The sequence below is a fragment of the Anomaloglossus baeobatrachus genome, chromosome 5, assembly GCF_048569485.1.
Source record: "Anomaloglossus baeobatrachus isolate aAnoBae1 chromosome 5, aAnoBae1.hap1, whole genome shotgun sequence".
In the NCBI taxonomy this organism is placed as follows: domain Eukaryota; kingdom Metazoa; phylum Chordata; class Amphibia; order Anura; family Aromobatidae; genus Anomaloglossus; species Anomaloglossus baeobatrachus.
The window spans coordinates 14,704,257-14,729,640 of record NC_134357.1 but is presented as its reverse complement, the minus strand read 5'-3'; the positions used below and the strand labels follow the sequence as shown (position 1 = coordinate 14,729,640).

General features: G+C 40.7%; 1 protein-coding gene across 1 annotated transcript in view; it reads right to left on the bottom strand.

Moving 5' to 3' along the window:
- SORCS1 (sortilin related VPS10 domain containing receptor 1) overlaps nt 1–25,384 on the bottom strand; it is an 807,859-nt gene that overhangs the window by 504,185 nt on the left and 278,290 nt on the right. Inside the window, 1 exon segment of the mRNA XM_075348232.1 lies at nt 8,913–8,980. Within this exon segment, the coding sequence (XP_075204347.1) occupies nt 8,913–8,980 (68 nt within the window).

Genomic DNA, 25,384 nt, shown 5'->3' with positions numbered 1-25,384 from the left:
CTCTTCCCGGATTTCAGCTCCATGAAGGAGGAAGAGAAAATATATATCCTGCTGGGGGAAGAAGAGAGCGCAGTGGAGATAGCAGCGCAGTATGTGAGCGAATGTCATAGACTCCGAGAAAGAGAACTATGATAAGTCATGGACTTCCATAGCCCCCCATCCCAGATGTGGCCCCCCAATCCCCACCCTGGATATGTCCCATCCACCGTTACCACAGTCCCCACCGTGGATATGCCCCATCATAAGCCATGGACTTCCATAGCCCCCCATCCTAGAAGTGCCCCCACAGTCCCCACCCTGGATGTGCCCCATCCATCCTTCCTACAGTCCCCACCCACCATCCCCACAGCCCCAGTCCCTAATGTACACCTGCTTTGGCAAAACTAATTTGTATTTGGTCCTGCCAATAAAGCTTATTTGATTTGATTTGATTTGATTTGATAGATAGATAGATAGAGGGATAGATAGATAGAGGGATAGATAGATAGATAGATAGATAGATAGAGGGATAGATAGATAGATAGATAGATAGATAGATAGATAGATAGATGGATAGAGGGATAGATGGATAGAGGGATAGATAGATAGATAGATAGATAGATAGATAGATAGATAGATAGAGGGATAGATAGATAGATAGATAGATAGATAGATAGATAGATAGAGGGATAGATAGATAGATAGATAGATAGATAGATAGATAGATAGATAGATAGAGGGATAGATAGATAGATAGATAGATAGATAGATAGATAGATAGATAGATAGATAGATAGATAGATAGATAGATAGAGGGATAGATAGATAGATAGATAGATAGATAGATAGATAGATAGATAGATAGAGGGATAGATAGATAGATAGATAGATAGAGGGATAGATAGATAGATAGATAGATAGATAGATAGAGGGATAGATAGATAGATAGATAGATAGATAGATAGATAGATAGATAGATAGATAGATAGATAGATAGATAGATAGATAGATAGATGGATAGAGGGATAGATGGATAGATAGATAGATAGATAGATAGATAGATAGATAGATAGATAGAGGGATAGATAGATAGATAGATAGATAGATAGATAGAGGGATAGATAGATAGATAGATAGATAGATGGATAGAGGGATAGATGGATAGAGGGATAGATAGATAGAGGGATAGATAGATAGATAGATAGATAGATAGATAGAGGGATAGAGGGATAGATAGATAGATAGATAGATAGATAGATAGATAGATAGATAGATAGAGGGATAGATAGATAGATAGATAGATAGATAGATAGATAGATAGATGGATAGAGGGATAGATGGATAGAGGGATAGATAGATAGAGGGATAGATAGATAGATAGATAGATAGATAGATGGATAGAGGGATAGATGGATAGAGGGATAGAGGGATAGATAGATAGATAGATAGATAGATAGATAGATAGATAGATAGATAGATAGAGGGATAGATAGATAGATAGATAGATAGATAGATAGAGGGATAGATAGATAGATAGATAGATAGATAGATAGATAGATAGATAGATAGATAGATAGATAGATAGATAGATAGAGGGATAGATAGATAGATAGATAGATAGATAGATAGATAGATAGATAGATAGATAGATAGAGGGATAGATAGATAGATAGATAGATAGAGGGATAGATAGATAGATAGATAGATAGATAGAGGGATAGATAGATAGATAGATAGATAGATAGATAGATAGATGGATAGAGGGATAGATGGATAGATAGATAGATAGATAGATAGATAGATAGATAGAGGGATAGATAGATAGATAGATAGATAGATAGATAGAGGGATAGATAGATAGATAGATGGATAGAGGGATAGATGGATAGAGGGATAGATAGATAGAGGGATAGATAGATAGATAGATAGATAGAGGGATAGAGGGATAGATAGATAGATAGATAGATAGATAGAGGGATAGATAGATAGATAGATAGATAGATAGATAGATAGATAGATGGATAGAGGGATAGATGGATAGAGGGATAGATAGATAGAGGGATAGATAGATAGATAGATAGATAGATGGATAGAGGGATAGATGGATAGAGGGATAGATAGATAGATAGATAGATAGATAGATAGATAGATAGAGGGATGAATAGATAGATAGAGGGATAGATAGATAGATAGATAGATAGATAGATAGATAGATAGATAGATAGATAGAGGGATAGATAGATAGAGGGATAGATAGATAGAGGGATAGATAGATAGATAATAGATAGAGGGATAGATAGATAGATAATAGATAGAGGGATAGATAGATAGATAATAGATAGAGGGATAGATAGAGGGATAGATATATATTTTCCAGCTCTTCAGTAAATCGCCAGCTTAGCCCCACGTCTGACCTCCATCCATATTTCAGCCGCTGTGAAGTTTTCAGACACTAGGCATATATCTGGCTTTCTATTAGCGCTATCAGCGTGGCATTTCATGTACTATAACCTTCAGCTAATCTTACGTGTGCAATAAAGCCCCAATCTCTGCACTAACCTTCCTTTCTTCTTCCTAAAGCCGACAATATGCGAGATCTTCCATAGTAATAAAGCTGCAGCCGATAATCCCTGACTTATAGCAGATACTATTTCCTTCAGATTTCACTCTCAAAACAGAATAATTTGTGGCTTCCAGAGAATGTGGAGAATTAGAATATGTGTATCTGTATCTTATATACAGAACATGCCCAGGTTATACCAGCTGTACATATATAATTATATACAGGAGATACCCAGGTTATACCAGCTGTACATATATAATTATATACAGGAGATACCCAGGTTATACCGGCTGTACATATATAATTATATACAGAACATGCCCAGGTTATACCAGCTGTACATATATAATTATATACAGGAGATACCCAGGTTATACCAGCTGTACATATATAATTATATACAGGAGATGCCCAGGTTATACCGGCTGTACATATATAATTATATACAGGAGATGCCTGGGTTATACCGGCTGTACATATATAATTATATACAGGAGATGCCCAGGTTATACCGGCTGTACATATATAATTATATACAGGAGATGCCCAGGTTATACCGGCTGTACATATATAATTATATACAGGAGATGCCCAGGTTATACCGGCTGTACATATATAATTATATACAGGAGATGCCTGGGTTATACCAGCTGTACATATATAATTATATACAGGAGATGCGTAGGTTATACCGGCTGTACATATATAATTATATACAGGAGATGCCTAGGTTATACCGGCTGTACATATATAATTATATGCAGAACATGCCCAGGTTATACCAGCTGTACATATATAATTATATACAGGAGATGCCCAGGTTATACCGGCTGTACATATATAATTATATACAGGAGATGCCTGGGTTATACCAGCTGTACATATATAATTATATACAGGAGATGCCCAGGTTATACCAGCTGTACATATATAATTATATACAGGAGATGCCTAGGTTATACCGGCTGTACATATATAATTATATACAGAACATGCCCAGGTTATACCAGCTGTACATATATAATTATATACAGGAGATGTCCAGGTTATACCGGCTGTGCATATATAATTATATACAGGAGATGCCCGGGTTATACCAGCTGTACATATATAATTATATACAGGAGATGCCCAGTTTATACCGGCTGTACATATATAATTATATACAGAACATGCCCAGGTTATACCAGCTGTACATATATAATTATATACAGGAGATGCCCAGGTTATACCGGCTGTACATATATAATTATATACAGGAGATGCCCAGGTTATACCGGCTGTACATATATAATTATATACAGGGGATGTCCAGGTTATACCGGCTGTACATATATAATTATATACAGGAGATGCCCAGGTTATACCGGCTGTACATATATAATTATATACAGGAGATGCCCAGGTTATACCGGCTGTACATATATAATTATATACAGGAGATGCCCAGGTTATACCGGCTGTACATATATAATTATATACAGGAGATGCCCAAGTTATACCAGCTGTACATGTATAATTATATACAGGAGATGCCCAGGTTATACCAGCTGTACATATATAATTATATACAGGAGATGCCCAGGTTATACCAGCTGTACATATATAATTATATACAGGAGATGCCCAGGTTATACCGGCTGTACATATATAATTATATACAGGAGATGCCCAGGTTATACCAGCTGTACATATATAATTATATACAGGAGATGCCCGGGTTATACCGGCTGTACATATATAATTATATACAGAACATGCCCAGGTTATACCAGCTGTACATCACTGTACCAACAGAAAATGTGCAATCCGAATTTAAACAAAATTTGACCGGTGCAAAAGTATGGGCACCTCAACATAAAAGTGACATTAATATTTTGTAGACCCTCCTTTTGCAGAAATCACAGCCTCTAGTCGCTTCCTGTAGCTTTTAATGAGTTCCTGGATCCTGGATGAAGGTAGATTTGACCATTCCTGGTTACAAAACAATTCCAGTTCAGTTAAGTTTGATGGTCGCCGAGCATGGACAGCCACTTCACATCATCCCACAGATGTTCAATGATATTCAGGTCTGGGGACTGGGATGGCCATTCCAGAACATTGTAATTGTTCCTCTGCATGAATGCCTGAGTAGATTTGGAGCAGTGTTTTGGATCATTGTCTTGCTGAAATATCCATTCCCTGCGTAACTTCAACTTCGTCACTAATTCGTGCACATTATTGTCAAGAATCTGCTGATACTGAGCTGAATCCATGCGACCCTCAACTTTAACAAGATTCCCGGTGCCGGCATTGGCCACACAGCCCCAAAGCATGATGGAACCTGCACCAAATTTTACTGTGGGTAGCAAGTGCTTTTCTTGGAATGCCGTGTTTTTTTGCCTCCATGCATAACGCCTTTTTGTATGACCAAACAACTCAATCTTTGTTTCATCAGTCCACAGAACCTTCTCCCAAAATGTAACTGGCTTGTCCAAATGTGCTTTTGCATACCTCAGGCGACTCTGTTTGTGGCGTGCTTGCAGAAATGGCTTCTTTCGCATCACTCTCCCATACAGCTTCTCCTTGTGCAGCGTGCGCTGTATTGTTGACTGTATTGTTGTATTGATGCACATTGACACCATCTGCAGCAAGATGATGCTGCAGGTCTTTGGAGGTGGTCTGTGGATTGTCCTTGACTGTTCTCACCATTCTTCTTCTCTGCCTTTCTGATATTTTCTTAGCCTGCCACTTCTGGGCTTAGCAAGAATTGTACCTGTGTTCTTCCATTTCCTTACTATGTTCCACACAGTGGAAACTGACAGTTTAAATCTCTGAGACAACTTTTTGTACCTTCCCCTGAACAGCTATGTTGAATAATCTTTGTTTTCAGATGATTTGAGAGTTGTTTTGAGGATGTCTGAAGCACAACAAAAAACACCCAACAACTACACCACAAGCAAGGGGGGGAAACACCTGGAACACAATAACAACGGTGGGCTCTGGTGCTAGTGAGAGGGTAGATGGGATACCTCCTGCCTTAACCTGGCACTGTACCCTGCACCCCTAACCAGATTCTATACAGACCCCACACCTGTCACCAAGCAGGAATACCTGAAGCCCTAAAAAGTCAGTCCCTACTGTAGACCTAGCTAAGGAGTGGGGTGGGCTGGCTCACTAGGCCCATCACTGCACTAATACAACCAGAGCGTAGGAGAGACAAAACAGGGGAATACAACCAAAAATGGAGAAGATCAAACTTCAGAACGAATCCTCAGCAGCTCCTTCACCAAAGGGGGCCAGCATACAAATGTATTTGTATTATCAGCAAAGCTTGCTGGGAGACCTAGGTATTTAAACACAAGGGGGTGTGGCTACAGAGCAGGTGCAGCTGACCCTACCTGCAGGAGAGCTGCTGTCATAAGAAGTGACCTTAACTGTTTCAGGCCCACAGGAAATGAAACAACATTTACAGCAAATGCAGAGTCCTATATAGAGATGAGAGGTTATATATACAGGTATATATATATTACACATACACAACACCTCAGACATATGGCTGAGATATTTTGCAATGTACCAGCCCTATGGATCTGAGCGTCCCTGCCGGTCGTTCGTTCGGCCTCACATCCATTATATCCCCTGTAAGAGCTGTAATCTGCTGATACAACATCTTGCAGGTCTCGTCTTCGGCTCCTATGTGTGAGATTCACCCTCGGCAGATGCACTGAGTGGATTTACACTCACAAGGATTACTTTCTCCGGCTCAAGAAGCGGCACATTTAATTACAGATGCTCATTATCCGCCTGGTACTTGCAATGTAATTACCTCCTGATAACATATCCTGCTATATATAGGTCTGCATTGGATATTGGTCACCTAAGTGTCATTAGTGCCTTCAGCATCGTGAAGAATGGATTGTCAGCAAAATCTACATGCATTCGTTAAAAAATTGTGCAAATTAGTTAATGCAGTGCAATATAAACCCAGGACTGGATAAAATACTGTGGAGGCATAGGAAAAATTAATTTATGATAGGGAACAAAAAAAAAATAATTGCTAAATAATGCCGCCACACAATGCACAAATAATAGTACCGTATAGTGAACATATCTTAGTTCCATACAATAAATACCTAATAGTGTCATTTCATTGCCATATTATACCAAATCACAGTTATAGCTAAATAGTGCCGCCATATCTAAAAGATACTGCAATATACCATATCAGTTCCATATAAATAATACATAATAGTATTTATGCATGGTTGTATTTTACCAAAGCTATATCCATCATAAATGTTTACATAATAGCGCCATGTAATATAAAAAAAATAGTGGACAAATTGTATCAATATTATAATCTAAAATAGCTAAATAATACCGACAGATCATTCCTGTATCAAAATGAATGTTAAGCAATTGAATATCATGTTATTTTTTGCATTTTATGTACTGATTAATTGCATCATGTATCTTATTAATAATGGTTCTTATATTCTGTAACACAGATCCAAATCTCAATCCATGGGATTTCTCAACTTCATGTAAAACCGTTCAAACCTATAAGGTTTGACTTTATAAGCCATGAAACAACAATAAAAACGATACCGGTTTTGTAGTAATCCGATGTGCCAGTGCTGAGAAATCCAGCATTGAATATGATGCTTGAGTTCCTCAGGGGCGTGTCACTTGCAGCACATGGACACACCCAAGCATAGCACTTCCTGTCTACTTTGCATATAGTTTTAAAGCTTGATATCTCAGCACTGGAACATCAGATTACTACAAGACAGGTGTCGTTTTTATTGTTGTTTCCAGATCTATACAGCCAATATACTAGTTTTAGTAGTAAAATAATCCATGTGCGTTCTCTTCACATCTACATTCAATAAGATCCACTGCTCATTGGTATGAGATAGGCAACGTAAACTGATCCAGATAGCACCTGTGGGACCAGATGTTAAAAATCCTACAAGAGCATAATGAAAATATTGGAGTGAACACACATTAGGACACATTAGCTTTAAAAATATATATAATTGTATGTTGCATTTTCAAACTTGAATGGGATTTCTCACTTTCAGGTAAAACCATTTAAACCTATAAGAACAATTTTGCTACTGAAACTAGTGGCTTGACTTTATAGGCCATGAAACAACTATAAAAATGATACCTGTCTTGTAGCAATCCGATGTGCCAGTGCTGAGAAATCCAGCTTTGAAATTTAATACGGTCTTTAAGTTCCTCAGGGGAGTGTCACTGGCAGCACCTAGACACACCCAAGCATAGCACTTCCTGTCTAATTTGCATATAGTTTTAAAGCTTGATATCTCAGCACTGGAACATCGGATTACTACAAGACAGGTGTTGTTTTTATTGTTATTCCCAGATCTATACAGCCATTATACTAGTTTCAGTAGTAAAATAATCCATGTGGGTTACCTTCACATCTACACTCAATAAGATCCACTGCTCATTGGTATGACATATGCAATGTAAACTGATCCAGATAGCACCTGTGTGACCAGATGTTAAAAATCCTAAAAGAGCATATTGAAAATATTGGAGTCAACACATATTAGGACACATTAGCTTTAAAAATATATATAATTGTATGCTGCATTTTCAAGCTGGAATGGGATTTCTTACTTTCAGGTAAAACCATTTAAACCTATAAGAACAATTTTACTACTGAAACTAGTGGCTTGACTTTATAGGTCATGGAATAACAATAAAAATGATACCTAGCTTGTAGCAATCCGATGTGCCAGTGTTGAGAAATACAGCTTTGAAATTTAATATGGTCTTTGAGTTCCTCAGGGGCGTGTCACTTGCACTTCCTGTCTAATTTGCATATAGTTTTAAAGCTCGATTTCTCAGCATTGGAACATCGGATTACTACAAGACAGGTGTCATTTTTATTGTTGTTCCTGGATCTATACAGCCAATACACTAGTTTCAGTAATAAAGTCATGCACATGGGAGCCCTTCACATCTACATCCACTGCTCATTAGTGGGGCATCTATGTATTTTTTTGGTAATACAAAAAGACAAAAGAATTGGAGCTCTGTTTCAGAAAAAATAAAGATGCTCCTATAAAAATGATGAGAACTTTTGTATCAAATGACGTTAAGTTGTTACAAACTAACGAAGGAAATGAAACGAGATCAGCGCCTCCTGTAATGACATCTCTGGTTATGAAAGATCTCATTGCTGGATGAACCGATTGAAAACCTAGGACTAAATATGAGAGAAGACAATGAGTATAGCCTAGGGACAACTGTCATCAGATATCCCACATGTCCAATTACTCCAAGTGTAAAGACCTCAGCCACCAGATCCATGTTTAAGTATCTCAGCAATTAGTATCCGGGTGTATGCACGTACCTCCACAGAGAGCTCTCCGTGATGCTTCCCAGGTTGTAATCGTACAGCTTTGTCAGAATTAGTATCACCTGCAGGCGAGAAGGAGACAGAGAGGGGAAGACAATCTCAGTTTAGTCTGAAACAATTACTGTCTGGTAAAAGCAAAACGGAGCTGACCCTAGGGGAGCGTTAGCATTTGTTTTAATGGGCGCATAATACAAATGAACAGGACTTATAAAGCTAACACAGAGCGACTGGGATGTTCGCAGGCGCTAAATAACAAGGAGCAGGCGCTTCGCCTCTGCCGGGCAACTGTCAACGCGGAGCCGTTCCGAGCAGAGGTGTCGGATATGAGGCAAAGTTTCCAAAAGCCGGGAGCAAAAGCAAGAGCGCCGGGGCATTATGGGTAGAAGATTACAATAATATGCAAAATAAATGGATGTCATGAATATTAAAAGCGTCTATTAAAGCAACAATGACTAATTGTTAGAGCTGAGCGAAACTCCTCGAGGCTAAACACGTTCCATTCAAAATTACCCAAAATAATTTATTCTCTAGAAACCAAATTACGATTCAATTAGTTTGGATTAAGCAAAATGGCGTCCGGCTATCACCCGTCTTCTTCGGCCCTTCCCTGCATTGGTCCAGTCACCGACTTCTATGGCCCTTCCCTGCATTGGTCCAGTCACCGGCTTCTCAGGCCCTTCCCTGCATTGGTCCAGTCACCGGCTTCTCAGGCCCTTCCCTGCATTGGTCCAGTCACCGACTTCTACGGCCCTTCCCTGCATTGGTCCAGTCACCGGCTTCTCAGGCCCTTCCCTGCATTGGTCCAGTCACCGGCTTCTCCGGCCCTACCCTGCATTGGTCCAGTCACCGGCTTCTCCGGCCCTTCCCTGCATTGGTCCAGTCACCGACTTCTACGGCCCTTCCCTGCATTGGTCCAGTCACCGGCTTCTCAGGCCCTTCCCTGCATTGGTCCAGTCACCGGCTTCTCCGGCCCTACCCTGCATTGGTCCAGTCACCGGCTTCTCCGGCCCTTCCCTGCATTGGTCCAGTCACCAGCTTCTACGGCCCTTTCCTGCATTGGTCCAGTCACCGGCTTCTACGGCATTTCCCTGCATTGGTCCAGTCACCGACTTCTCGGGCCCTTCCCTGCATTGGTCCAGTCACCGGCTTCTCCGGCCCTTCCCTGCATTGGTCCAGGCATCGGCTTCTCCGGCCTTTCCCTGTATTGGTCCAGTCACTGGCTTCAGTGGCCCTTCCTTGCATTGGTCCAGTCACCGACTTCTATGGCCCTTCCCTCCATTGGTTCAGTCAGTGTCTTCTCTGGCCCTTTCTCGCATTGATCTAGTCACTGGCTTCACCAGCCCTTCCCTGTTTTGGTCCAGTCACCATCTTCTCCGACCCTTCCCCGCATTGATCCAGTCACCGGCTTCACCGGCCCTTCCCTGCATTGGTCCAGGCACGTCTTCTCTGGCCCTTCCCTGCATTGGTCCAGGCACGTCTTCTCTGGCCCTTCCCTGCATTGGTTCAGTTACCGGCTTCTCCAGCCCTTCCGTGCACTTGTCCAGTCACTGGCTCCTCCGGCCCTTCCCTGCATTGGTCCAGTCACCATCTTCTCCGACCTTTCCCCGCATTGATCCAGTCACCGGCCCTTCCCTGCATTGGTCCAGTCCCCGTCTTCTCTGGCCCTTCCCTACATTGATCCAGTCACTGTGTTCTCCGGCCCTTCCCTGCATTGGTCCAGTCACCGTCTTCTCTGGCCCTTCCCTACATTGATCCAGTCACTGTGTTCTCTGGCACTTCCCTGCATTGGTCCAGTCACTGTCACTGTATTCTCTGGCACTTCCCTGCATTGGTCCAGTCACTGTGTTCTCTGGCACTTCCCTGCATTGGTCCAGTCACGGTCTAATCCAGCTCTTCCCTGCACTGGGCCAGACACCGGCTTCCCGAAAGGAAGGAAGGAAGAAAAGAAGGAATGAGAAAGGGAAAGAGGAAGAGAAGGAAGGAAAGAAAGAACGAAAAGAACGAAAAGGACGAAAAGAAAGAAAAGAAAAGAAAAAAAGAAAAGAAAAGAAAGAAAGAAAGTAACTTATGAAAGGTTGCTAAAGAGAAGTAGGAAGATGGAAAGGGAAAGGAAAAGAGAAAGGAAAGGATAGAGGAATAAAAAATAAAGGAAACATGGAATGAGACAAATGAAAGGAGACAAAATAAAAGGCAATAAAACAAAGGAGAAAAGGAAAGAAATTGTAAAATAAGGAAATGAAAGAAATGAGAATGGGAGGAAAATGGAAAGGGAAAGGGCAGAGGATAGGCAAGGAAAGGTGAAAAGAGCGGAAACCAAAAAGGAAAGGTGAAAATAAATGAAAGTAAAGGATAAAGAAGAGGAAAGAAGAAAGTGACTAGGGAAGAAGAAAAAATAATGGAAGGAAAAGAAAGAGCCGAGGAAAGTGATAGCAGTGGAGGAGGCTGATTGTCCTGTGCTCCCTGAGCACGTCTCGTATCCTGGCTCTGCTCATCCTCTGCGCCTGCTCTGCTGACTTCTGATACTTTGTATTTGTATATTATTCCAGCGGATCGAGATTTTTACAAAATTTAAACAATTGTTATCTTAATGAAACATGACTTCATATGTCCTCAGACCTTTGTCTGGATTTCCTTGCCCCTCCACTTAGGACCCTGCTGACATTACAGCCTCGCTGAGGACCTTTTCTTCCTCGGACACTTTAATGCTGTAAAATACTTTAAGAAAAGGAATTTCCCGCTGAACGCCCGGTGATGTCGGAGGTGAATACCACCCTGATTAGCCGCAGTAACACTGATTCTTTTCCATTGAACATTCAGGTGAAGTGAATGATTAAATCTTCCCATTGTGACCGATTTATGGAACATTGTGGAAATTCTACACATGAAAAGAATCTAATCCTCTATTGTGTAAAAGAGCCATTTTTCACATTTCCTCCCAATACTCAGGTCTCGTGTGATCATCACTGTCATATCAGATACATATATTATCAGAGAGATTGTCACTGTTATAATATACCACTCAGCACAGCACATTAATGCCCACACATCTGTCACTTGCTCATTATCCTTTAATATGCGCATTACAATATACAAATGCTAACACTATTATTTACTGAATGTGTTACGTACACTTATAAAACAACTCCGATAAAAGGTGACTGACTACTATGCTACATGCACAATTGGCAAATTACAGATTTATCACTTGCTCCTTATGCCTTTCTATTTGTATTGCTGGAATAAGGCAGACATATTGTCACCAGCACTAATATGTAAATTAAAATGAGCAATATACTCATAGTAGGTGTTAAATTAACAGATGATTATTATGCTACTTGTCAAATTAGCAAACTGCACATCTGTCACTTGCTCATTATCTCTTTCTGCTGTATGTGTATCTAAGAAACAAGGCATGTGATTTATGCTTACCCTGAGACATATTAAATGAGTAATATACACTTATAGACAGTGTCAGTTTAACAAGTGATCAGTAGGGTATTGGATAAATTAGCAAATTACACCTCCTTCCCTTGTTTATTACCTTTTTTATCTTCATTAAAGAAACAAAGTACAACAATAACATAACACTGATACACATAGTGATAAAATCTTATAATGTTGGAAAAAATAACTAATTTAACTTGTCACTATGAATAGAATGTTACATCCAATCATGCAAAGTGTATATACCACGGGGTGTGATGGGATAACTGGCTATCGGGGCTCCTAAACTGGCCCTCAGGCTAGGGGGGGTCCCAGCTGTCCCTGATCCAAGAGATACATTTAATGGTGACTATGTCTGGGCCGCCTTCCTTGCCCTATTCTTGACCTGCTTTGATCTTATACACCCTCCCCCAACCCATGGAGAGTGTTGGGAAAGGAGTAGTTGAACCCCCAGTTAAGCACAAACAGGGGAAACCAAAACTCAATCACACAGCACGCTCATACAAAGGTATTAGAAAACAAGGGATAAGGAGGAAAACAAGAGCAGGGAGGAAACAACAAAATGACAGCTCCATGCACAAAGCAATACAATCACAAGCAGTACTGAGATACACTAGCACACGGACCGGTAAAGCTATAGTCGGCATGGGAAGACAGGCTCCTCCTTCCAGCTTATATATAATATCTCTGTGGCAATTAGGAAAGTCACCTGTCAGGATCAGAGAAGTTGCTATGCCTCCAACTACATCATATCACGGGGTGTGATGGGATAACCATGGCTCTTAAACTGGCCCTAGCTGTCCCTAATTCCAGAGATACGTCTGATGATGACAATGTCTGGGCCGCCTTCCTTGCCCTACTCCTCTACAGCCTTGATCTAATGCCTCCTCTCCCTCACCCCAGGGGAGGGCTGGGACAGGAGTGGTTGAACCCATAGATAAGCACAAACAGGAGAAGCCAAAACTTGATCACCCAGCATGCTCACACTGACATTGTATCCAACAAGTGATAAGGAAGAAAACAAGAGCAGGGAGGAAACAACGAGACAATGAGAGAACTGCACAACAACTGCACATATAAAGCAATACAATCACCAGTAGTACTGAGATACAACAGCACATGAACTGGTGTAGCTAAAGCTATAGTCGGCATGGGAAGACAGTCTCCTCCATCTTAAAAAGGCAGCAATTGACTGTGATAGGTCTCCCATGTCATTAGATCCAAGAGGTAACCAGGAGACTAGCAAAAATTAACTTCTGCAAGCCTGATCACTAATGAGCACACAGCTGGTCAATGCCTGAGCCTGTCCGTGTAACTCAGAAGCACCAAAGGATGCATAGTGAGGAGCGTCAGATTCTGCAGTGTGAACAGCGTCAGACGCCGCCATGACACTCGGCGAGTTTAGTGCCAAACACTGTGTGACAGTATATCAACATGTGGTTGTGTTCCAGATTTTAGTACATAATAAACGGCTTGTCTACATCGTTCCAGCAAATTCAACGCCAGGTCTCCCAGGGTTCACATGACATTGCTATGCTTTGTGAGTGCAGTAGCCGATCAGAGGCTGCTAACCTGCTGCCATTCTCAGATTTCCCTTGGAAAAACCTCAGCTTATTAGTAGCCGCTGATTGCCAGCAGTGCTCAAGTGGCGTAACCATGTCATGTGAGCCACGGGAGATCTGGCTTCAACACTGCTAGAATGGTATATGTTATTTCTACTTTACACTGGACAATATTGTAGTTAAGAAGAAGTTCTCCAAGTAGTTATAGGCGAGGTGAATTTCCCATATAGTCATTGTGCACCCAGAATTTGTTTAAATGACATAGCTGTCACTAGCTCATTATCTATTGTTCTCTCTAATCACAAAACAAAGTACAAACATACTACAGAATAATAAAATATTATTTTTATACAAATTCAATGCATAACATGTATTTATTACTTTAGTTATATATTATCGTGTTTCAGACATCATTACCAAATTACACATCTGTTACTTGCTTTTTACCTATGCATTAATGAAATAATGTACAAGCGAGCTGTACAGATGTAGTAAGACATTGGCAAAAGTGTTGAATGTGAAACAAACAGTCATAGAAATTTTACTTTAAATGTTTCAGGTATCATTATCAAATTACACATCTGTCACTTGCTTTATACCTATGCATTAATGAAATAATGCACAACCAAGCTGTACAGTTGTAATAAGACATTGGCAAAAGTGTTGAATGTGTAACAAACAGTCATAAAATTTTACTTTAAATCAATGTGCCTGTGTTTCAGGTATCATTATCAAATTACACATCTGTCACTTGCTCGTTATTTGAAACAATTTTCTGCATTAACGAAAAAAAGAAATAGAAGAGCGACACAACAACAACTATATATATAGCTTGTTTGTTTTTTGTTTCGTTAAAGCAGCAAATAATTTCAAATAATGAGCATAGATATATATATATATATATATATATACACACCAGCTAATTACAGGTCTGTTAGGGGCATAGTGATTGTGAAGATAGCAATTCTACCTGGCCCTGGAGCCAAAAGTAACTCATTAATCCTCTGGATTACAGGTTGCACCATAAACATTTGTCACTTGCTCATTAACATTTTTACCTAATATGAGTAGTAAGAAGCAAATAAAAAAAGGTAGCATGAGAATATTTCATCCATGTGTTAAACTGGTTTAACCATTTAAGTGCCGCTATATACAGCGGTTAAATAAGTATTGAACACGTCACCACTTTTCTAAGTAAATATATTTCTAAAGGTGCTATTGACATCAATTTCTCACCAGATGTCGCAAACAACCCATCCAATCTACACAGGCAAATAAATCAAACCATAGAGGTCAATAAATTAAGTTATGTGTAATAATAAGAAATGACCTGGGGGAAAAGAATTGAACACATGAAAAAGGAGAGGTGCAAAAAGCCCAGGCAAATCCCGACACCAGCTGAAATCTATCAGCATTTAGAAGGCAATCCTGACACTTAGCGAAAAGTAATATCAGCTGGTTCAACAGAAGACATAAAAATGTGTCTAAATACCAAGTTGCCACACAAGAAACATCTCATGATGGGTAAAACCAGGGAGCTGTCTCAAGACCTTCACAATCTTATTGTTTCAAAACATACTGATGGCATTGGTTACAGAAAAAAAATCTAAACTACTGAAGACTCCAGTGAGCTCTGTTGGGGCTATAATCCGGAAGTGGAAAGAACATCATTCAACCATAAATTGGACATGATCAGGTGCTGCCCGCAAGATTTCAGATAGAGGAGTGAAAAAAATTATCGGAAGAATTATCCAAGAGCCAAGGACATCTGTGGAGATCTACAAAAAGATCTGGAATCAGGAGGTATAATTGTGTCATAGAAAACAATAAGTAATGCACTCCCCGTCCATGGCCTGTCTGCACGCTCCTGTGAGGAGCGTGTGCGGAAGAATGGGCCAAAATCCACCTGAGCAATACAGGCGACCAGTGTCTCCATACAGGATGTGAGGAGCGTGTGCGGAAGAATGGACCAAAATCCACCTGAGCAATGCAGGCGACTAGTGTCTCCATACAGGATGTGACGAGTGTGTGTGGAAGACTGGGCCAAAATCCACCTGAGCAATGCAGGCGACTAGTGTCTCCATACAGGATGTGAGGAGTGTGTGCGGAAGAATGGACCAAAATCCACCTGAGCAATGCAGACGACTAGTGTCTCCATACAGGATGTGAGGAGTGTGTGCGGAAGAATGGACCAAAATCCACCTGAGCAATGCAGACGACTAGTGTCTCCATACAGGATGTGAGGAGTGTGTGCGGAAGAATGGACCAAAATCCACCTGAGCAATGCAGGTGACTAGTGTCTCCATACAGGATGTGAGGAGTGTGTGCGGAAGAATGGACCAAAATCCACCTGAGCAATGCAGGCAACTAGTGTCTCCATACAGGATGTGAGGAGTGTGTGCGGAAGAATGGACCAAAATCCACCTGAGCAATGCAGACGACTAGTGTCTCCATACAGGATGTGAGGAGTGTGTGTGCGGAAGAATGGGCCAAAATCTACCTGAGCAATGCAGGGACTAGTGTCTCCATACAGGATGTGAGGAGTGTGTGCGGAAGAATGGACCAAAATCCACCTGAGCAATGCAGGCAACTAGTGTCTCCATACAGGATGTGAGGAGTGTGTGCGGAAGAATGGACCAAAATCCACCTGAGCAATGCAGACGACTAGTGTCTCCATACAGGATGTGAGGAGTGTGTGCGGAAGAATGGGCCAAAATCTACCTGAGCAATGCAGGGACTAGTGTCTCCATACAGGATGTGAGGAGTGTGTGCGGAAGAATGGACCAAAATCCACCTGAGCAATGCAGGTGACTAGTGTCTCCATACAGGATGTGAGGAGTGTGTGCGGAAGAATGAACCAAAATCCACCTGAGCAATGCAGGCGACTAGTGTCTCCATACAGGATGTGAGGAGTGTGTGCGGAAGAATGAACCAAAATCCACCTGAGCAATGCAGGCGACTAGTGTCTCCATACAGGATGTGAGGAGTGTGTGCGGAAGAATGGGCCAAAATCCACCTGAGCAATGCAGGCGACTAGTGTCTCCATACAGGATGTGAGGAGTGTGTGCGGAAGACTGGGCCAAAATCCACCTGAGCAATGCAGGTGACTAGTGTCTCCATACAGGATGTGAGGAGTGTGTGCGGAGGAATGGACCAAAATCCACCTGAGCAATGCAGGCGACTAGTGTCTCCATACAGGATGTGAGGAGTGTGTGTGGAAGAATGGGCCAAAATCCACCTGAGCAATGCAGGCGACTAGTGTCTCCATACAGGATGTGAGGAGTGTGTGCGGAGGAATGGACCAAAATCCACCTGAGCAATGCAGGCGACTAGTGTCTCCATACAGGATGTGAGGAGTGTGTGTATGGAAGAATGGCCAAAATCCACCTGAGCAATGCAGGCGACTAGTGTCTCCATACAGGATATGAGGAGTGTGTGCGGAAGAATGGGCCAAAATCCACCTGAGCAATGCAGGCGACTAGTGTCTCCATACAGGATGTGAGGAGTGTGTGCGGAGGAATGGACCAAAATCCACCTGAGCAATGCAGGCGACTAGTGTCTCCATACAGGATGTGAGGAGTGTGTGCGGAAGAATGGGCCAAAATCCACCTGAGCAATGCAGGCGACTAGTGTCTCCATACAGGATGTGAGGAGTGTGTGCGGAAGAATGGGCCAAAATCCACCTGAGCAATGCAGGTGACTAGTGTCTCCATACAGGAGGCGTCTGGAAGCTTCATCACCAACAAAGGAGAATGGACCAAGTATTAAATACATTTCAGTAACGTGTTCAATACTTTCCCTGTGACATTTCTCGTTATTACACATAATGCATGGACGTCTATGGTGATTTCTTTGCCCGTGTGCATTGGATGGGTTGTCACTGACTGTTGAGGAATTCAGGTCAACAGCAGCTTTAGAAAATATATTTACTTAGAAAGTTGGTGACGTGTCCAATACTTCTTTCCCCACTGTCCACGCCATTTGCCTCTGTTTGCTTTTGCTCATTGTAAGCTGATGATATTTATTATCTCTGTGATATTTCGGATGAGATCTGAAACAGCCCCCGTAAAATCAGACAGTTTGATCTATGCCTTGTGTACTCAGGATCTCCGCAGCACGGCGCGGGTGCCAGGAATAAATAATGAATTGTATTTGGCTCAGAGATCCTTTTTTTTTTACATTTTAACAGCAGGGCAATAAAAAAGACCGGGAGATGTGTACACGCTGCGTGCTCCATGTTTGACGACCCAAAACCACAAACGGCGCTGTACCGCAGTTCACATTGGGGAATCCAGTAACATCCTGAGAGGTATTCGGACGGCTCAGCATGACTCTCCCCTCTTCTGTTTGAGGAGATACGACCTATGAAGTATTCAGCCATCCTGCTTTATATAATATATCTGTGGCAATTAGGAAAGTCAGAGAAGCTGCGATGCCTCCAACTACATCATATCATGGGGTGTAATGGGATAACCGGGGACCGGGACTCTGACACTGGCCCTCAGGCTAGGGGGGATTCTAGGTGTCTTTTATCCCAGAGATACGTCTGATGGCGACAATGTCTGAGCCGCCTTCTTTGCCCTCCTCCTGTACAACCCTGATATAATCCCCCCTCTCCCTCACCCCAGGGAGGGCTGGGCCCGGAGTGGTTGAACCCACAGATAAGGACAAACAGGGGAGACCAAAACTGAATCACACAGCACACCCATAAAGAGGTATTACACTACACAACCAGTGAGAAGAAGGAAAATAAGAGCAGGGAAGAAACAACGAGAAGATGAGAGAACTCCACAACAATTCCACGCAAAAAGCAATACAATCACCAACTGGACTTGGATACAGCAGCACACGGACTGGTGTAGTTTAAGCCATAGTCAGCATAGGAAGACAGGCTCCTCCATCATAAAAAGGCAGGGAATAGCTGTGATAGGTCTTCTACAACATGTGATCCAAGAGGTAACCAACAGGCTAGCAGAAATTAACTCCTGCAAGACTGGTCACTAATGAGAACGCAGCTGGTCAATGCCCAAATCTGTCCGTGTAACTCAGAAGCATCAAAGGAGGCATAGTGAGGAGTGACAGACAAGTCTATGGGAAGCAGCGGAATCCGTTAACGGATTCCGCTGTTTTCCAAAACGGCGGATTGCGACTGAAGGAAAAAAAACGCAAATGTGAAACAAGCCTCAGTCGTTCCTGACAACTTATAGCAATATCAGACTGTTAGTTGTGGTGTTACATAGGACTGCCGGTAACTCTTTCTATGTAACTAAATGAGACACAAACTTTATGACAAGTCTCTTAAATCCTCAATCCACATTAGATCAGATGGCAATTATTCGGTGGGAGCGTTATAAAGAGGCAATGTTGGGAGAGGCGCACACTGACCCCTGTCTGGGCATTAGAATGATGTTTCGCTCGTCTTCCATTATGTTAGAGGAGAAGGGCACTCCAGATCTGGACACAGAGACCCCCGTGCGGAGAGACGTAGGTGGTGGGCACATGGGTGCCTTTAGGAAGCGGATGACTGGGATAGACGCAGATACGCTCTGTTTCCCGCTTTCCTGTTCTGTTATCAGCCTCTTTGAAGCCTTTGTGGCCCGTAACATTAATGATCCAATCTACGGAGATCAATGGCGGGTAACTGATTGTCTCTCCTGTGGGCTCCTGTCAAAAAAAATGGCGCCATGGTGCTAAGATTTGGAGTGGAGGAACTCCATAAATCCAGTCCCATACAGACCCTGAAGTCGGAAAAGAGGAGTTTACAAAGAAGTGACCCAATTTGAGGCAATTCAGTGGCATTTAAAGGGAGTGAGTGACCAAAAAATAGGACAATTCTTCCAAAAAAAGCAATGTCTTGAAGATGGACCTGGTGATGGTCTCTACTTTGGATTTAAGAAGCTAAACTCCATCTGGTAACTGTTTGACCTCAAGACTAGATGGCAGCCCGTTCCCGACCTGAAGGTCCATAGATGTCCCTTGGGGAATCCTTTCTTTGTAAAATATCTTATCTTAATACCCCTCTCAGGGTCCGGTGTTCTCCAGCCAGTGGCACTTATTTCTGCAGACGTTTCTCCTGCACCTTGCGTTACATCCAGTCATTCCTCAATGCTATAAATCAAAATTATATTCAATAGAATGTAAAACATTTCATATTACATTGTATCAATATCCAATCAATCTAAGTCCCTTCATCGCCTCCTGAATCATCTTATTGGAAATACCGTTAAAATCTGTCCTGATTATACAGACGACCAGATCACTGACGGATCCGATGACTATTGAAGTCTAAGGAGGAAGGACAGGAGGAGGCAGAGACAGGCAATGTTGCTGTCACGATGTGACAATAGGATAACAATGGACAAGGGATTCCTATTCTGTCCCTCAAGCTAGGAGACCTTGGGTTATCCCTGTCCCCAGGATTACCCCTAATGGTGGAGATACCTGAGTTTCTACCCCTAATGGTGGAGATACCTGAGTCTATTGAAGTCTAAGAAGGTAGGACAGGAGGAGGCAGAGACAGGCAGTGTTGCTGTCACGGTGTGACAATAGGATAACAGAGGACAAGGGGCTTTTATTCTGTCCCTCAAGCTAGGAGACCTTAGGCAATCCCTGTCCTCAGGATTACCCCTAATGGTGGAGACACCTGAGTCTCCTGCATTTCTATACTCCTAATTGAAGCTAATCTGTCACCCCCTCAGGGAATGATGGGGCAAGAGTGTAAGGGAAAACATGGATTTAGAAAAACAGGAATAACAGACGCTCAGTAGCACTGCACACTCTGAGGAATAAACACTAAGAAACTAAAGCAAAAAGCAAGTGAAGCAGCACACAGACAAAAAGGGTTAACATGAAAATCACTCACAACAATATTATGCCAGCACACCTGGGTAAATCCACCTCTCCAGAGAAGAATAGAAAAGCTATAGCTGGCACTATAAGAACATTCAGACAACCAGATCACTGACGGATCCAAAGTATATTGAAGTCTAAGGGGAAAGGACAGGAGGAGGAAGAGACAGGCAGTTTTGTTGTCACAATGTGACTGAAGGATAAGAAGGTGCTCCAATTCTGTCCTTCACACTAGGAGACCCAAGGCAATCCCTGTCCCCAGGATTACCCCTAATAGTGCAGATGCCTGAGTCTTTACCCCTAATGGTGGAGATGCCTGAGTCTCCTGCATTACTATTTTCCTAAATGAAGCTAATCTATATTCCCTTCTCTCTCTCAAGGAATGAAAAAACAGGAGTATAAAGGGAAAACTACAGATCTAAACAGGAATAACAGACGCTCAGTTGCACTGCAAAGTCTGAGGGATAGACACTAAAGACCCTGTCACACACAGAGATAAATCTGTGGCAGATCTGTGGTTGCAGTGAAATTGTGGACAATCAGTGCCAGGTTTGTGGCTGTGTACAAATAGAACAATATGTCCACGATTTCACTGCAACCACAGATCTGCCAAAGATTTATCTCTGTGTGTGACGGGGCCTTTAGAAACTAAAGCGAGATGCAAGTTAATTAGCAAAAAGGGTTAACACCAAAAGTACTCACAACAATATTACACAAAACCACCAGAAAGCCTGTGTAAATCCACCTCTCCAGACCAAAATAGAAAAGCTATAGCTGGCACTATAAGACCAGTCCAGCCAGCATATAAAGGAGGGGAAAGAATATGATTGGTTCTCCCATAACATGTGACTAAAGGAGATTAATAAGCAGACCAACAGAAATTAACTCTTGCTAGCCTGTCATTCTGTGAGTCTTCTCTTTCTCATCCACCACCCCTTTAAATCAGTAGAAATGGTGGAAATAAATGGGGGAAATAAAATCTTCTTTGCGGAGTGAAAATACACTTGCAAAAAAGATCTTACATTATATCACTGGTGATGGCAATGACAATGTCACAGCTGAGAACATTAATGATGAACTATTGACATTGGATTGACGTTTACAGAGATATCGGAAGGGAACAGAGGGAAATCGCAACCTGGCGCAGACACCGGCGTGGAAGAAATCGCCCACATATTACCGCCATCATGTACACGAAACGTGGGCTGGAAAGTCGTCTCCACCGACTCCGCCGACTGATCCTCTACAGTTCACATCTTTCATAAAAAATTCTCTTTTCTGTTTTCTCAGGGAGAACAGAGAGGGTTAAAGATCCGGTCTATGAGAGCGAGGGCTCGTGTCTGTGTCACAGCGATGCTTGATGTGGGTTTAAATTTGATGTTTTCAAAACCAGCGGAAAAGAGAAGAAATGAAGGAGCGAAAACATCCACAGTACGTGCTCCGAGCGCCAACAACCTCCCTGCGAACCGAGGAAAACACCGCAAACGAGAGACGTCACCGCCGCACAAAAAGAGCAACCGAGGAGTCATCAACTACATCTAATTACTGCACACAAGACACCTTACTGATATGTGAGTCTGATCCAATATCTGTAATGAGCATATATTGTACTATTAATATAATATAAATGGTAGAGTGATAACTATGTACAAGAATATAACTACTATAATACTGCTCCCTATGTACAAGAATATAACTACTATAATACTGCTCCTATGTACAAGAATATAACTACTATAACACTGCTCCCTATGTACAAGAATATAACTACTATAATACTGCCCCTATGTACAAGAATATAACTACTATAATACTGCTCCCTATGTACAAGAATATAACTACTATAATACTGCCCCTATGTACAAGAATATAACTACTATAATACTGCCTCCTATGTACAAGAATATAACTACTATAATGCTGCTCCTATGTACAAGAATATAACTACTATAATACTGCTCCTATGTACAAGAATATAACTACTATAATACTGCTCCTATGTACAAGAATATAACTACTATAATACTGCTCCTATGTACAAGAATATAACTACTATAATACTGCTCCCTATGTACAAGAATATAACTACTATAATACTGCTCCCTATGTACAAGAATATAACTACTATAATACTGCCCCTATGTACAAGAATATAACTACTATAATACTGCCCCCTATGTACAAGAATATAACTACTATAATACTGCTCCTCCTATGTACAAGAATATAACTACTATAATACTGCTCCCTATGTACAAGAATATAACTACTATAATACTGCCCCTATGTACAAGAATATAACTACTATAATACTGCTCCCTATGTACAAGAATATAACTACTATAATACTGCTCCCTATGTACAAGAATATAACTACTATAATACTGCCCCTATGTACAAGAATATAACTACTATAATACTGCCTCCTATGTACAAGAATATAACTACTATAATACTGCTCCTATGTACAAGAATATAACTACTATAATACTGCTCCTATGTACAAGAATATAACTACTATAATACTGCTCCTATGTACAAGAATATAACTACTATAATACTGCTCCTATGTACAAGAATATAACTACTATAATACTGCTCCTATGTACAAGAATATAACTACTATGATACTGCTCCTATGTACAAGAATATAACTACTATAATACTGCTCCTATGTACAAGAATATAACTACTATAATACTGCTCCTATATACAAGAATATAACTACTATAATACTGCCCCCTATGTACAAGAATATAAACAAGAATATAACTACTATAATACTGCCCCCTATGTACAAGAATATAACTACTATAATACTGCTCCTATGTACAAGAATATAACTACTATAATACTGCTCCTATATACAAGAATATAACTACTATAATACTGCCCCCTATGTACAAGAATATAACTACTATAATACTGCTCCTATGTACAAGAATATAACTACTATAATACTGCTCCTATGCACAAGAATATAACTACTATAATACTGCTCCTATGTACAAGAATATAACTACTATAATACTGCTCCTATGTACAAGAATATAACTACTATAATACTGCTCCTATGTACAAGAATATAACTACTATAATACTGCTCCTATATACAAGAATATAACTACTATAATACTGCCCCCTATGTACAAGAATATAACTACTATAATACTGCCCCTATGTACAAGAATATAACTACTATAATACTGCCCCCTATGTACAAGAATATAACTACTATAATACTGCCCCTTTGTACAAGAATATAATGGCTATAATACTGCCCCCTATGTACAAGAATATAACTACTATAATACTGCCCCTATGTACAGGAATATAACTACTATAATACTGCCCCTTTGTACAAGAATATAATGGCTATAATACTGCCCCCTATGTACAAGAATATAACTACTATAATACTGCCCCCTATATACAAGAATATAACTACTATAATACTGCCCCTATGTACAAGAATATAACTACTATAATACTGCCCCATATACAAGACTATAACTACTATAATACTGCTCCCTATATACAAGAATATAACTACTATAATACTGCCCCAATGTACAAGAATATAACTACTATAATATTGCCCCTATGTATAAGAATATAACTACTATAATACTGCCCCCTATGTACAAGAATATAACTACTATAATACTGCCCCTATGTACAAGAATATAACTACTATAATACTGCCCCTATATACAAGAATATAACTACTATAATACTGCCCCTATGTACAAGAATATAACTACTATAATACTGCTCCTATGTACAAGAATATAACTACTATAATACTGCTCCCTATGTACAAGAATATAACTACTATAATACTGCTCCCTATGTACAAGAATATAACTACTATAATACTGCCCCTATGTACAAGAATATAACTACTATAATACTGCCCCCTATGTACAAGAATATAACTACTATAATACTGCTCCTCCTATGTACAAGAATATAACTACTATAATACTGCTCCCTATGTACAAGAATATAACTACTATAATACTGCCCCTATGTACAAGAATATAACTACTATAATACTGCTCCCTATGTACAAGAATATAACTACTATAATACTGCTCCCTATGTACAAGAATATAACTACTATAATACTGCCCCTATGTACAAGAATATAACTACTATAATACTGCCCCCTATGTACAAGAATATAACTACTATAATACTGCTCCTCCTATGTACAAGAATATAACTACTATAATACTGCTCCCTATGTACAAGAATATAACTACTATAATACTGCCCCTATGTACAAGAATATAACTACTATAATACTGCTCCCTATGTACAAGAATATAACTACTATAATACTGCTCCCTATGTACAAGAATATAACTACTATAATACTGCCCCTATGTACAAGAATATAACTACTATAATACTGCCTCCTATGTACAAGAATATAACTACTATAATACTGCTCCTATGTACAAGAATATAACTACTATAATACTGCTCCTATGTACAAGAATATAACTACTATAATACTGCTCCTATGTACAAGAATATAACTACTATAATACTGCTCCTATGTACAAGAATATAACTGCTATAATACTGCTCCTATGTACAAGA